This window comes from Thalassophryne amazonica, chromosome 18 (assembly GCF_902500255.1).
Source record: "Thalassophryne amazonica chromosome 18, fThaAma1.1, whole genome shotgun sequence".
Lineage (NCBI taxonomy): Eukaryota > Metazoa > Chordata > Actinopteri > Batrachoidiformes > Batrachoididae > Thalassophryne > Thalassophryne amazonica.
The window spans coordinates 52483324-52499894 of record NC_047120.1 but is presented as its reverse complement, the minus strand read 5'-3'; the positions used below and the strand labels follow the sequence as shown (position 1 = coordinate 52499894).

The 16571-nt window shown below is 40.1% G+C and overlaps 1 protein-coding gene across 1 annotated transcript in view; it reads right to left on the bottom strand.

Annotated features, from left to right (window-relative positions):
* Positions 1-1185: 1185 nt before the first annotated feature.
* Positions 1186-16571, bottom strand: part of LOC117530595 (chymotrypsin-like protease CTRL-1) — a 35516-nt gene continuing 20130 nt past the window's right edge. The window contains exons 5-8 of the mRNA XM_034193483.1: positions 12438-12612; positions 12066-12328; positions 3872-4023; positions 1186-1515 (exon numbers count right to left, since the gene is read on the bottom strand). Coding sequence (XP_034049374.1) covers positions 1186-1515; positions 3872-4023; positions 12066-12328; positions 12438-12612 — 920 coding nt within the window. The remainder of the gene's footprint in view (positions 1516-3871; positions 4024-12065; positions 12329-12437; positions 12613-16571) is intronic.

The following is a 16571-nucleotide window of genomic DNA, read 5'->3' as shown; positions in this document are numbered from 1 at the left end:
TTTGTGTGGTCTATCGTTTTATCTTTATCAAAGATAACTTTTCAGTTATCTGATTATCTGTTATCAAAGTTCATTTTTTGGTTATCTGTGCGAGTCAGAACATGTACCTTTAATTATACAGAACATGTACCTTTAATTATACAATACAATGTATACAAATATACATGTACTTTCTCATGTTACATAGGATTCACACAAAACAAGTATCTGTACAAACAAAAGGAAAATGGTTTATAAAAAGACACGTAAAACCTTTCAGACACACACCTACAAGTAAAACAATGTTTATAAATTACACACTACTTTGAACTGTGTGCACGCTGATCTGCCTCATATCTCACCCTTCACCCACTCACATTCAACCACAGACGGTCACTGCACAACACTTCATGAATACACAAGCTCTCACACGAAACCAGAAACATGCGCTTGTCACGGCAACCGAGAGGAACAGCAGGAATAAAAACATTTCTAAAAAAGAAAATTCAAGTGCTTGTGTGTGAGATGACAGCAGTGACAAGAAAAAAATAAAGTGAATGTCAACACCAACTGGTGATGATTGGTGATGGGTTTGTGAACAAAGGTCTGCAATAATTCCCTTACAGGATTATACACCTGCAAGGCCACCAGGCTAACAAGAACTCGGCCACACCAGAAATATTTTGTTAATAAAACCAGTGAAAATAAAGCAAATAAGCATTAATTTGGATGGATGCATCCATAGGCCTTTGATTGTGGAACTGTCTCTCTCTCTCTCTCACACACACACACACACACACACACACACACACACACACACACACACACACACACACACACACACACACACACACACACACACACACACACACACACACACACACACACACAGAACGTGAGGTGTAAATGTTATTACTGTGATCTGACAGTGCGCTAATTATGTAATTATTATTTTTTTATCTTACTGGTGGTCAGCTGACTGCAGTGTGGCATTTAAAGCTCCCACTGCAGTCTGCACCAGAGCAGTCAGAACAAACAGAATTTGACTTCTCCTAAACAGACTCATAAACCAAAAGAAAACAAAGCAAAATGAAAAAAACAAACAAACAAACAAACAAAAAAAAAAAAAACAGGACATTAGACAGAGGAGTAATGTGAAGCAAGTTGTTTATGTTGGAAATTAGACATACATTATTTCCAACAATGTTAAATGTAGGGCAGGAACACTGATGTGATCATGACAAACAGGCCTATTGGAGGTGCTGTTGTGGCTGCTGATGTTGTGGTTCCCACAGTCCTTGTGGTTGGTCTTGCTGTAGAACACACAAAGCTGCTGTCTGGATCTGTACCACTGGAAGTGAATGTCTTGAAGGTTACATTCGCTCCTCCGATTTGATCTGTGATCCAAGACCGAAAATGAGATATTCTGGCATAGCCATCAGGGAAACCCAAACCACAAGGTACCACAAAACTGGTGATGCCTGCCTGGATCCACACCGAGCCTTGTTTACATTGCAGAGAGCCACCCGAGTCCCCCTGCAACAGGACATAGAAAAAACAAGTTGTCGATTGATAATAATGTTCCTTTCATTGTTTCTTTGTTTTAAAATTTTATTTATTTCCTCGTTTACTTGATGAAAGCCAAAAAAAACAAAACAAAACACTTCAGAGCAGAGAAAACATGCAAACCCCAAACAGAAACACAGGATCTTCATGCTGTTATGAAGAAAGAACCTCGGTAAGACTGCCACCTTCACATCATTAGATGCTTCAAGATCAGGACTCAACAAGTAAAATGAGCTGTCGTGACAGTCGAGCACCCCAGAAGTTGTTTAAAAGAAGGATTAAAGATTTCCAGCCTTCTCAATAACAGGCGGTGGACAGCAATTTTACAGCTTACCACTATGGATTTGTCATAGCACCCCCAGGAAAATAATTTCTCATTTATTAGTTTAATTTAATTTTATCCCATGTTTTTAAGGCCTTGTCCACACTGAAACTAAACTTCTGCTATACAATCTTTTTCTTTGTCATTTTCAAAACGTTTTCCATTCAAGAAATGTCTCTGTTCTCACAGATCCAGTGAAACCACATGAAAATGCTGTAGTACATATGCCAGGTCTGTATGTGGCGCTGTAACGCTTCTACAAAAAATGGAGAAGAAAAAACATGGGGCTAACAGCAAAAGCTAAAGGCCGTGGCTACGGTATGGACCCGTATCTACAGAGACCATTCTCAAGATATGGAGCAATAAAGCAATAGAGCAATAAAAGTCATAACATACCCGTAAACAAGTCAGCTGGTCTGAAGATCGTAAAAGTCCAACTGTAGAAAGTCTTACTTTGCTGTAAACAGGTCAAGATGTCCAGTTATTAGTGTTGTTCCAAGTGTTGTTTTATCGCACACATGATACGCATGTGCAGGCGGTCAAGGATAGGGGAAATCTCTTGGCCCTAATTTTCCTTGGTCCGTACCTTTAGCAGTCCCACAGAAGATACAGATGTACGTATCCTTACCCACTTCGAAAGCTACAACTTTTGAAGCCGGGTCTTGGATTAAATAAAGTCGTTTAATCTGACCTGCTGCAAGGATTCTTCATCACAGATGAAAACTGTTCTCCACATGACACCCTTGTTTTGGAAGATGACACGTGGAAATGCGTTAATTCTTCTTCTTCTTCTTCTAATGGAGGTCCGGCAGGCAATACGCTGGTGTGCACAATGCTGCCCTCCTCTGTTATGATGCCCGTTGTTACACCATATTCTTGAGTAAATGCCAGTCAGGCATAGAAAATGAATAATAGCTCTCCTGATTTCTTCAGAGTTCACATAATACGAAATAAGGGACTTAAAGGAAAATGTGGTCAGTCCAAGATCAGCCAGTTCCACAAAAAGGCATTGCGTTTCTCTGCTGTATTTGCTGCATGACAACAACACATGAATAACTCTTTCAGGGCTACCACACACACACAATCCGTCAGCATGTTTACCCACCCTAAACAAGCACGCCACAAGGCCACAGTGCCCCAGTCTCATTCTCGTAAATACAACCTCAACCCTACGACAAGAAGCATGGAGCTGCCTACTGACCTGAACTGATGGCTGACAAGAAAAATAAAGTTTACCCCTGTGCTCTCCCTCTCATTCTTCCTGCCACTGATTTTGGAGATACCCACTGCATATAGTATAACACTCGTGCTTCCCCAGTGAATGCGTTAATTAAGTATGACGGAAGTTACTTGTTAAGCATTTTTTGGGGGGGGGGGGGGGGGAGTTTTCAGAGAAGCCCCTCAGCGTCTGTCTGCTCTGGGTGAGTTTTTCAGCTGGAGGACACCAGCATTTTGTCCCACCACCAACAAGAAGAAAACAAAAAATAATGTGCTAAATTAGACTGTTAAATTACACTGTGAACATGTTACAGGGACAGGGCGATGACATCATCCTTTCAGTTTTCCACAGTAAGACACTTAAGGCATTTTCAGATTTATGTGATTAGATAAATATTCCACTCATAAAAGAAAAGTTCAAATTGACTTCAAATTGACAGTAAGTGTGCATGTGTTTGTCCATGTGTCTGTCCTATGATGGACTGGCATCCTGTCCGAGCTGTTCTCTGCCTCCTCTCACCCAGTGACCGTAGAGATACGCTGCAGAAACCCACCCACCCACCAGACTCAACTGGAAAAATCAGGAAGGCAGTGAATGAATGAACAGCTGATTGATAGTTTTAATAATTCTCAAAGCTGGATATTTGAAAAGTACAGAACAGCAGACCAAAAGGTTTTTAACTGTAAGTGTGAGAGAAAAAAAAAACCAAATCCTGTTTTTCTCTCATGTTGCATTATGTCAGTAATGCAAATGGATTGACAATTAAACTAGTGGGTTATACTCACCATACATACTCCTTCACCCTTTGTTTGTCCTGCACATATTACGTCTTCAGGGAGGTTGATAGGTGTGAATGTGTTTAAATTGCAGTTGCACTGTTTATTTCCAATCACAGGAACCTGAAGCTCCTGCAGTGGAAAAGGTGACGGCAGTGGCTCTGCGGGAGAGAAAATGCATCATTTTACCATGTGTAAATTCACATTCTCATTTTATCAGACAGTGGCAATTTGCTTTTTGCAAACATATATGAAACATACAAGAATCATATAATCAACACTTTTCAAATTGCTATAAATTTGTTTAAAAATTTTTTTATTATAGCAAAATAAATAAATAAATAAATAAAAATCCACCAATCTTTAAATCTCTTTTGCAATGTGTTGGCTCAACCTTCATGTCTGTTGAACATACCGTTTCACTGATGATATCTTGACTTGAAATGAAGCTGTAGAATTTCCTCAGGTGTGCAGCAAAAATAATCCATATAAACCATAGAGATGAATAAACACTAGAGGGGACATCAACCTCCTTTCCACTATACCTTTATCTGCCATCTTGGGAGAGGGATTTCACAAGTTTGTGACCCATTGCTGCACAGGTAGAAACACCAAGAATCACAACTCAAGTCAATACCCATCAGGTAGGCATAAAATGGAGTCTGGTGGTTCTGGCAGATGCTACAAATATCCAAACTACAGGTTCCATTGAAATGTTACATTGCACTACCTTCAATTAGAGTATGGGGTTTTCTTGAGGGGCCACATGAGTAACAGAAAATATTGTGGTAGGCCAGACCAATACACTGCAATCAATTCTGTTCCATATTAATTTTATCTCGATAAAAAGCAGTAAATTGTATTGTTTTGACAAGTTGTGACTGTGACTAAGGAATGAAAAAGAGAAGTAGGCTTAGTAAACACAAACATTACACAACCCCTGGCAATAATTATGGAATCAGTCAGTAACGGTTACTTTTTTAGACCAAGCAGAGGGAAAAAAATATGGACTCACTCAATTCTGAGGAACAAATGATGGAATCATGAAAAACATAAGAACGCTCCAACCCATCACTAGTATTTTGTTGCACCACCTCTGGCTTTTATAACAGCTTGCAGTCTCTGAGGCATGGACTTAATGAGTGACAAACAGTACTCTTCATCAATCTGGCTCCAACTTTCTCTGACTGCTGTTGCCAGATCAGCTTTGCAGGTTGGAGCCTTGTCATGGACCATTTTCTTCAACTTCCACCAAAGCTTTTCAATTGGTTTGAGATCCGGACTATTTGCAGGCCATGACATTGACCCTATGTGTCTTTTTGCAAGGAATGTTTTCACAGTTTTTGCTCTATGGCAAGATGCATTATCATCTTGAAAAATGATTTCATCATCCCCAAACATCCTTTCAATTGATGGGATAAGAAAAGTGTCCAAAATATCAACGTAAACTTGTGTATTTATTGATGATGTAATGACAGCCATCTCCCCAGTGCCTTTACCTGACATGCAGCCCCATATCATCAATGACTGTGGAAATTTACATGTTCTCTTCAGGCAGTCATCTTTATAAATCTCATTGGAACAGCACCAAACAAAAGTTCCAGCATCATCACCTTGCCCAATGCAGATTCGAGATTCATCACTGAATATGACTTTCATCCAGTCATCCACAGTCCACGATTGCTTTTCCTTAGCCCATTGTAACCTTGTTTTTTTTCTGTTTAGATGTTAATGATGGCTTTCATTTAGCTTTTCTGTATGTAAATCCCATTTCCTTTAGGTGGTTTCTTACAGTTCGGTCACAGACGTTGACTCCAGTTTCCTCCCATTCGTTCCTCATTTGTTTTGTTGTGCATTTTCGATTTTTGAGACATATTGCTTTAAGTTTTCTGTCTTGACGCTTTGATGTCTTCCTTGGTCTACCAGTGTGTTTGCCTTTAACAACCTTCCCATGTTGTTTGTATTTGGTCCAGAGTTTAGACACAGCTGACTGAACAACCAACATCTTTTGCAACATTGTGTGATGATTTACTCTCTTTTAAGAGTTTGATAATCCTCTCCTTTGTTTCAATTGACATCTCTCATGTTGGAGCCATGATTCATGTCAGTCCACTTGGTGCAACAGCTCTCCAAGGTGTGATCACTCCTTTTTAGATGCAGACTAATGAGCAGATCTGATTTGATGCAGGTGTTAGTTTTGGGGATGAAAATTTACAGGGTGATTCCATAATTTTTTCCTCAGAATTGAGTGATTCCATATTTTTTCCCTCTGCTTGGTCTAAAAAAGTAACCATTACTGACTGCCACAAATTTTTTTTCCTGATTTCTTATAGTGCTTCTTAAAGCCAGAAAGTTGCCATTTGAAATGACTTTAGTTTTGTGTCATGTCTGTGATCTGGGTTTTTTCTACAAAATTAAACAACTGAATGAACATCCTCCGAGGCCAGTGATTCCATAATTATTGCCAGGGGTTGTATACCATATTTGCCAGCCTGTCAGAGGACCCAGTTTCAATTTCAATTAATTTTCCTGTATATAGCACCAAATCACAACAAGGTTTCCTCAAGACGCACACACAAGTAAGGTCTAACATTACAAACCCCCAGAGCAAGAGTGGTAAGGAAAAACTCCCTCTAAGGAAGAAACCTTAAGCAGACCAGACTCAAAGGGGTGACCCTCTGCTTGGGCCATGCTACAGACACAAATTACAAAACAATTCACAAAATGAACATACAGGAAATGTTCGTAATACAGGAAATGACCCAGGGCCAAGCATCAGCTCACCACCTTTTTTGAAAAAAGTTGGTTAAATGCCCACCTGAAATTAAATTACATGAAATACATTTAATAAATCAGAAAATGACTAAAAATGGATGCAATCGGGTGAGTTATTTGTGATTTTTTTTATGTATGATAAAATTAGACATTTTACTGCACCCTGTCTTCAGGCAGAATTTTGTGTGGAGAGCCCTGGGCCCTTGGATGGGACAACAGGGGTCATTTATTCAATCAAAATTCCCCTAAGCAATAGTGAACAAACCATTTTTTAAGGACCAGCATTCAATCAACTTCATACAAAATGGTGTTACCATTCTGCTTTTGTCTAATCACCTCATTTGCCATTTCTTAGTTCACAGCTCTCGTCCAGAGCCAAGGAGAAAAGTTTGAAATGTGTTTTGCAGCTGAAGGTGTAAGGTGAGTTCCATCTTTCTCGTGAGGGTTTGGTGGGAGACGGTCATATTGTTGAATGCTGCTTTTTTTTTCTCAGGGCATATTAGTGCAGCAGAGTCCACCAAACACTCTTTAAAGGCCCCTTCACACATAATGCAAAGTTTGGACGAAGTGCGCGCTTAGTGCGCATGACACAAGAATCGTGTGCAAACCGTGTAATGTCATCCCTGCCTCTAATGCCTCATACACCTGTTGCTACAACTATTTGCGCACACCAGCAGCTGAAAGACAAAGTGTGCGCTGTGTGAACCCATAGCACCCTCTCATGGCAGGTGCCGGCCAAATTCCAGGTGACACGCACAAACATCTAACACCACTCGCATGGCACTTAGAAAATGTGTGGCCAGTTGCACTCTTCACATGACAGCAGACTGCAGATGACCACTGCCGTACTGGAAGAGAAATTTGCCTAAGTTCCACACAACTGTAGCTTTGGTGTGTGCACTGAGAACTGACAGGAGGTGTGGCTATGACAGAAAAAGCAGCTGTGGTGATCTGTCATTCTGGACATTCCAGCTACACAACACCTACTGTGTCTGGACAGACATGGACTACCAACTGTCCACTGTGAAGCGTGTGTGTCTGACTGTTGTATTTACGTGGACATAAATAAAAACATATATTGCTGTGGCGACAAGCTGCAGCCAGCAAGCATGTGCACGGAGCGCACATGGACAGCCTGCCAGGTTGAAACGGACTGTCAGATCAGAACATGCAGCGGGCAATCTAACCGTCACCTCACCCACGTGAGCTCTGTTTCACATGACGCAGTCTCTGTGTAGGTCACATGCGCGGCTGACTGGATGCACCAGACCAGTAGTTGTGGATATCAGAGCACACTGCTTCTCATTCATGTCATTTCATGACTGTATGCAGGGTTTTCTCCAGAAATTTTTAATACAGCGGTGCTGTTGGCAATTATCACCTGAGGCGGCACGCGTTGCGAGTCATTTTGACTGGTTTTAGATGCACTGAAAGCAATAATTATAGACAAAAAAAAAAAAAAAGACATTTATGTTGTAATATCAAAGTACTTTTTTGCATTTTTCTAAGTTATAGCATTTGCTTTCTTCTTTAAAAACGACACAGTGTACCTTTAATCCAGTAAGACAGAGTTTTTCTGTCATGTTGACAGTTTAGCTTTTTTTTTCCAACATTTTTGAGTGGGATTGCACACTTATTTAAAAAAAACAATATAACCCCTAATCGTCTTGTTTGAACAAGAGCTAAATCTGTACTGATTTGATTGTCATATCAGAAACAAATTTATTGCCAAGTAAGTTCTCACATATAAGTAATTTGATCAGGTGTCATTGGTGCATAAACAACAATAATAAAAAGAAAAAAAAAAGATTCTGGAAGAAGTAACTAGAAGAAGTAAAGGAGTAAATCTGCTCTTGTAAAGATGAAATACTGGATGAAAAACTTTCTGAATCAGTTTTTCACAGTTTACTGTTTCACTGAGGTGGTGTAGTGAAGATGATCGTTGATTAAAATTGCTTTGCTGCTTTTTTACAGCATGTAGCATCTGCTGTTCACACTCCCCCCCCTCTCTCTCTCTCTGGCTCCTCCTCTCTCCGTGAGGGAATGAGAGACTCGTCACTCTCACACCGTAGTTGAACAAAATTTGGAAACATGAAGGCTTTCAACTGTAAAATAAAGCCTATAAATGAATTTCTAGAGCTATGCAAGCAGAAGGAGCTCATTTTATTTGGAAGATTTTGACAGAGTTGTTTTTTCACTGTGTGCTCTCTCAGCTGCAGCTGTTCTGCTCGGCTCTCTGCTGGCGAGCGGGCAGTTCAGCACAAACAGCCTGGCTGGATTTTAGAAAACTACCTGAGAGCAGAGCTCAGTCTAATGGTGCTGTGATAACACTATAATGGCGTAACACCATGGTTCCATTGTCTGGGGAGAACCCTGGTATGTCTGTGACCATGGGTCTTTCACCAGAGGAGCAGACGGATCATATATGTATTGCTCGCTTGATAAATGTGGTGTTTTTATATGGTGTGTGATTTTGTTTTGTAATACTTCCAGTGGTGGACAGAGTTCCGCTAAGCCGCTAACCAATAATTATCGAAACAAATGTTTTTATTATCAGATTAGCTTTTTAGATAACTTTGAAAACCATCAGCAGACTAATTATCTTCCAATACATTTTAGACCGCTAACCTATTTTTGCAGGCGTGGTGAACAAAGCTTAACAGTTACAAATATTTATGAAGTCCAAAATTAAAGATTTGAGTACCTATCTGCTAAATGTTTTGTAGTAGATGCACAGCTCTATCCTCTGTAAACAGAGGAGAGTTGCTTCCAGAAAAAACTGCTCTAGCCTCTGCAGACAAAGGAGAACTGGTCACACAAAAGAAAAGCTCATTTCTTTTGACCCCATACAGATGTACTGGCAATATCACCCAAGTCATCCAGAGGCATACAGTTTTAACTTATGGTTAAAATATTAACTAAACTAATTTTGGACAAGTTATTTAAATTAACATCACATCTGAAGTTTTATAAGGTGAAAATATCAGATATATGTTTTAGTTTTAAAGTAACACACTAATTTTGAAGGTTTTAGTGTGGACATTGTGTCTCCACAAAGTGCATTATGGGCAACCTCAGTACATTCACAACAGAAGAAATGCATTTGCGACACTCTGATCAGGCACCACACGGACAACAGCATTCAACCCTTTGTATATTGTGCCTAAAACTCTCGTGAATATATTCTCTGGGATTATAGACATTGTTATTGTGTTTGTTTTATGTAAAAATGCCAGAAGAAGTTCACGTTGCTTCTCCATTATTTTCAATTGGAAGCATTGTGAGCGGCAGCGCTTCATGTTCTTTAATGTCTTGCTTTTGTCAAACACTGACTGTCCTCTTTGTTCCATAGTAATATATATAAGATGTCTGAAATTCGGTTTGCGTTTATTAAATTCCACGTAACGTAAAAGTAGCAGACACGGACGGATTATTTATAAATGATTTGTATGATCCGTATGAAAACTGCATGTTTTCAGGGTCTCTACTACTATCTACTGGCCAGTAGTGTTCATGGCAGTATTCGCCCTAAGTACTAAGCATGTGGACACCAGTAGATGGCAGTGTTCCATTTATTTTGACCCCGGTTATATCAGATAGTTGTCAAATCAACTTTTTGGCTTAGTAAAAGTTTTTTTTTTTTAACAAATAAAAAATGGCATATTTTACAAAATCACATTTATATGTAAACATCAACACACACACCACACATTAATGTGTTGGTTTTTACATAGAATGAATGAGTCAACCAATCAGTGTTAGCGGAGGCTCATTCACCCATAATCCCTTTGGCATCTGTCTGTGTTTGTTACAAAACTTCAGAATTAGTGCATTATTTAAAATTAAAAGATATATGTTATATTTTAACTTTATACAAATGACAGAACTGACATTAATGGAGTATTCTATCTGTATTAATTTTATTTACACTTCAAGACCATAAGTCAGCACTGCTTTATTTTCCAAGACCTCTGCCTCACGGCGACCTTGCTATTGTGTAGTGAGTTGAGCTTTGCACCTCCTCTCAGCTGCTTTACTGCTGCAAGCTATGTAATAAATACTGTAAGAGCTTCCAACAGTGGGCAGAGTGCACAAAGACAGAAGTGCAGAGTCATTATTGGGTCTGTAGTTGTTTTTGATACTACCAGCTGGTTTTTATTTTTTCCACATAAGCGGCACCATGTGCTGCACCTGCCACTGTTCCTGCTCGAAAGACACCAGCGCGTGCATAAAATCTCCTACCGGGTTTGTGCACACCTGCCCGTCGCCGCGATGTTTGGCGGTGTGCTAATTTCGAACTGTTTCACACTGTTTTGCCGTAATTGACCAAACATTGACCAAACTTCGCACCATGTGTGAAGGGGCCCTCATGAATTTCCTCTCAGAGAACGACTTACTGATTTTTTGCAGTTTTGTAGGATATCACAAAATGGCCTTGGCTGCTGCATCCCTGGATGTGGAAAGCTTCACATGTCCATACAAGTATTTTTCTACATGTTTAGTCTCATAATTGAACTTGAATATATATATATATATATATATATATATATATATATATATATATATATATTATTATCATAATTGAATTGAACAAATTGAACTAAATAAAATCACGCATAAACACACTTAATCCATTAAAGGGTCACGGGGCAGTTGAAACCCAACCCAGCAGTCATAGGGTGAGAGGCAGGGAGAGGACGCCAGTCTGTCGCAGGGCCACATACAGACAAACACATTTGCACCTACAGTATGGTCAAGTTAAAGTTTCCAATTCACCTAACCTGCATGTCACCCTAACCCTAACCCTAACCTGGAGAGAACCAACATGAACATGAGAACATACATGACAGGAATGACCAGGCTGCAAGTCATCCTGTTTACTGTGGGACAACAGAGCTAACCACTAAGCCACTGTGCCACCCTCATATAAGTATATGCTATTATTATTATTGCCATTGTTATTATTATTGGTTCCACTTTTATGCACACAGTTAAAAATATGTTAATACATTGTAAGATTAAATGAGATTTTGCCAGCCTCTTCCTCAGTAATATATCAGCATTAACATCCATCCATCCATCTATTTTCAGTACTTACTTACTCACATAGGGGGGCTGGAGCCTATCCCAGCAGTCATAGGGCATAAGGCGGGGTACACCCTGGACATGACGCCAGTCTGTCGCAGGGCTCAGCATTAACACTCATTCATAAGAACAAAATTGTCTCCTGTCACAGACTCACTTTGACTGACAGAACTGACACCAGGTTAATGGTTCTGACTTGTACTTTTTGGTCTCTAACTGCTTTAACTGAATGGGCATCCTGATACTCTTGATCTGCCTCTGAGGAGGGATGACTGTGATTTAGCATATGTATGTGAAACTTTCATTGTATAAATAAAGACTGAGTAAACACACTAACCACTGCTGCTGATTTGGCCCCATCCTGTGGACCAGCACGTGGTATTGGTGTAGAACCTGCTGGAGTTACTTGCCAGGCAGATCGGTCTGACGTAATTGGTGAAGTTGACTGGGCCCCTGAGTTGAATCAGGGCAATGTCATTGCCAGTGATTACTGTGGTGTATGAAGGATGAATAATGAACTTGGAGATGGGGTGGATCTGCGTATGAACACTTGGGGTAGCCAGATTCACTTGGCCCATGACAACAATCCAGGAATTGGGGTTTGATCTGGACATAAAATAGACACACAAATAAGTTAAATCATACAGTGAGCTGAAATTATAGTAACGTATCATTATTTGGCAGGTTTGTGATTGTGAATATCAGTTGTTCTTACGTTTTACGGCAGTGAGCTGCAGTGAGCACCCACTGGCTGCTGATCAGAGTCCCTCCACAGATGTGATAGGTTTGACTGCCGGAAATAATCTGTAGGCTGACCTGCCAGGGCCATGATCCAGCTGATGCTGTTACACCACCCACAATTCTTGAGCTCAGAGGTGCCACTCCACATTCTGAGAGAATGTAACCAAATATATGTATTAATGACTGTGAGTGATTTTCAGTCAGATGGTCAACCAGCAACATCTTTAATAAACTACAACGTACTTTACACTTTGTACAGCAGAAAGGGAAAGTAAAACAGGTGTTATAGACCGAACAGTCTGCCCCTAAAAATCGGTCTGCCTTTTTGCGTCTGTCCATGCGTCATTTTGGACCACAGCAGCACATCTGAAACGGAGTCTCTTCACCCAAAACAATCAAATGGTTTAATGGGATTATTAACCATCAGATGATAAAGGTAAACCCTCTTAAATCATTCTAAAGTCAATTTGAGGCAGAAACAAGGCAGTTTTAAGCAGAAATGACGCGAAATTCCATGACGCTTTGAAATGGTCGAAGTGCAGTGAACGCATCAGCAAGCAGCTCATTTAGTCGCGGCGCTCTAATTGCTTCCGCCGCCTTTTATGATGAAATAACACTATGTAACAAATTTTTATTTTTGTTTGTTCCTGGGTACACAGTGAGTTTTCCTAACCTGTTATGCCTTAAATAAATACACTCAACAAAAATATAAACGCAACACTTTTGGTTTTGCTCCCATTTTGTATGAGATGAGCTCAAAAATCTAAAACTTTTTCCACATACACAATATCACCATTTCCCTCAAATATTGTTCACAAACCAGTCTAAATCTGTGATAGTGAGCACTTCTCCTTTGCTGAGATAATCCATCCCACCTCACAGGTGTGCCATATCAAGATGCTGATTAGACACCATGATTAGTGCACAGGTGTGCCTTAGACTGCCCACAATAAAAGGCCACTCTGAAAGGTGCAGTTTTATCACACAGCACAATGCCACAGATGTTGCAAGATTTGAGGGAGCGTGCAATTGGCATGCTGACAGCAGGAATGTCAACCAGAGCTGTTGCTCGTGTATTGAATGTTCATTTCTCTATCATAAGCCGTCTCCAAAGGTGTTTCAAGAATTTGGCAGTACATCCAACCAGTCTCACAACCGCAGACCACGTGTAACCACACTAGCCCAGGACCTCCACATCCAGCATGTTCACCTCCAAGATCATCTGAGACCAGCCACTCGGACAGCTGCTGAAACAATCGGTTTGCATAACCAAAGAATTTCTGCACAAACTGTCAGAAACCGTCTCAGGGAAGCTCATCTGCATGCTCGTCGTCCTCATCGGGGTCTCGACCTGACTCCAGTTCGTCGTCATAACCGACTTGAGTGGGCAAATGCTCACATTCGCTGGCGTTTGGCACGTTGGAGAGGTGTTCTCTTCACGGATGAATCCCGGTTCACACTGTTCAGGGCAGATGGCAGACAGCGTGTGTGGCGTCGTGTGGGTGAGCGGTTTTCTGACGTCAATGTTGTGGATTGAGTGGCTCATGGTGGCGGTGGGGTTATGGTATGGGCAGGCGTCTGTTATGCACAAAGAACACAGGTGCATTTTATTGATGGCATTTTGAATGCAGAGAGATACCGTGACGAGATCCTGAGGCCCATTGTTGTGCCATACATCCAAGAACATCACCTCATGTTGCAGCAGGATAATGCATGGCCCCATGTTGCAAGGATCTGTACACAATTCTTGGAAGCTGAAAATGTCCCAGTTCTTGCATGGCCGGCATACTCACCGGACATGTCACCCATTGAGCATGTTTGGGATGCTCTGGACCGGCGTATATGACAGCGTGTACCAGTTCCTGCCAATATCCAGCAACTTCGCACAGCCATTGAAGAGGAGTGGACCAACATTCCACAGGCCACAACTGACAACCTGATTAACTCTATGTGAAGGAGATGTGTTGCACTGCATGAGGCAAATGGTGGTCACACCAGATACTGACTGGTATCCCCCCCAATAAAACAAAACTGCACCTTTCAGAGTGGCCTTTTATTGTGGGCAGTCTAAGGCACACCTGTGCACTAATCATGGTGTCTAATCAGCATCTTGATATGGCACACCTGTGAGGTGGGATGGATTATCTCAGCACTGGAGAAGTCCTCACTATCACAGATTTAGACTGGTTTGTGAACAATATTTAAGGGAAATGGTGATATTGTGTATGTGGAAAAAGTTTTAGATCTCTGAGTTCATCTCATACAAAATGGGAACTAAACCAAAAGTGTTGCGTTTATATTTTTGTTGAGTGTAGAAAATAGCTGTTATTCCACAGAAACTTTGCTTCTGTGATCAGGACAATGATATTTTGAAATTTGTCTGTTTTCAAGAATATTCTCGATTTGCCTTCACTACTACTGAGTAGTCTTCTAGAATATTCTTTAACTGCTAGAATTTTCTAGAAGTTTCCAGAATTATCTAGAAATTTCAAGAAACTTTTAGAACTTTCTAGAACGTTAAAAAAAATAAAATCGTTTGTGCTGAATGTAGTAATTTTTCCATAGACTTTAGACATAAGCAGTTGAAATATAACACTTAGAAGCCAGGAACAAAAATTGTGTTACATAGTGTAATGCTGAATTTATGTGGAAATGATTGTTGTACTAAAACTGCAGATATCTGTCGCTGAGAGAGTTGACGACTGGTGTGCAGTTTGACGAAATGTGTTAATCCGTGAACCCTGTCATTGGGGGGGATCGATTTTTAGGGGGACCGTTCAGTCTGCGACACCGGAATTCAAGAATAGACAGAACGTTGCTGTGGATGGAGCCAAAACATCTCTGTAGTACTACATTGGCTGACTCAAACCATGCTTCAAAGCCCTTTGAAACCTTTTAGACACCTGTTTCAAACATTGATCTCGGTCCACATGAAAAGGAAAACATCACATTATTATGAGGTGAAATACAAAACAGAATGGGAAAGTAAACAAGAATTAAAGAACAGATACATGTGGCTCTGATGGTGCCAAAACATACCTTCTTTTTCTTTTCTTTTTTTTTTGGTACTTTGGCAGATACCAGCTGATATTAAGTATTACTGTTGAGGAGTGTGCACACAGGTTAACAGAGTTTAATTTTATCTTTAAAATAAATAAATAAAATTCTACTAAATGATACTGAATTTTTAAGCATCTAACATACTATTATCATTTTACATTTGTTGTTCTGGCACGACATCTTCTTCCATGTTCAGTTCTCGCCTTGTTGTTGTTTGCCACACCAGTCTGTATTCAGTTTGAATCCTTTGAAACGTCACCACTCCACATGAAAAGAAACACGTCACATGCTGTGCTGCCACCTGCTGAACACTGGCTCCTGCTGGACAGTTCAGGATTGTGCATCCACATGAAATTATGAATTTCATATATCAAGGCGTCCCTGCATGGTCTGTACATGTTTGTAAAAAAAAAAAAAGCTTTTAAAACAACTGTGTCGCATCTCAGTGAAGACAATATTTTTTCAGGTTGCTGTTTACCTAAATACTGTATAAGGAAGCTGTAAAAGAGAAGTATGAGCATGAATCATTAATAAAATTAGCTGTCAAAATACACTAATTTAGTAGAATTTCTGTTACAATCATAATAAACTGTAATTTTTACATTGTCCAAGTACAGCTACTATTTGAAGAGTTTCATTTAAAATGAACTTTCTTAGTTTCATTCTGTAAATGCTGTAATGTTCCAACAAGACAAGATAAGATAAACTTTATTGATCCCACAACTGGGAAAATGACTTGTAGCAGCAGCAAAAGTCATACAGTAAGAATTTTTTTTTTCAAGATGGTGCTGGCGACACAGCTGCCTGTTATTTCAGCTCTTTTCCTACTTTTGCTATTTTTAATACTTTTTAATAGTGCTTATTTGTCTTTATTTGCAGTGGGTGGTACCCTGTGCAAGTATGCACATGGGAAACCCACTTTTGTTACTCTTGTGATTATTTTTATGATGCTCTCGGCACTATTTGAGGCAACTGACGTAACAACTGAATTTCTCCTCTGTGAGAACAATACAGTTTATCTTGATCTTTAAATCCCTTTGTTTCCAGC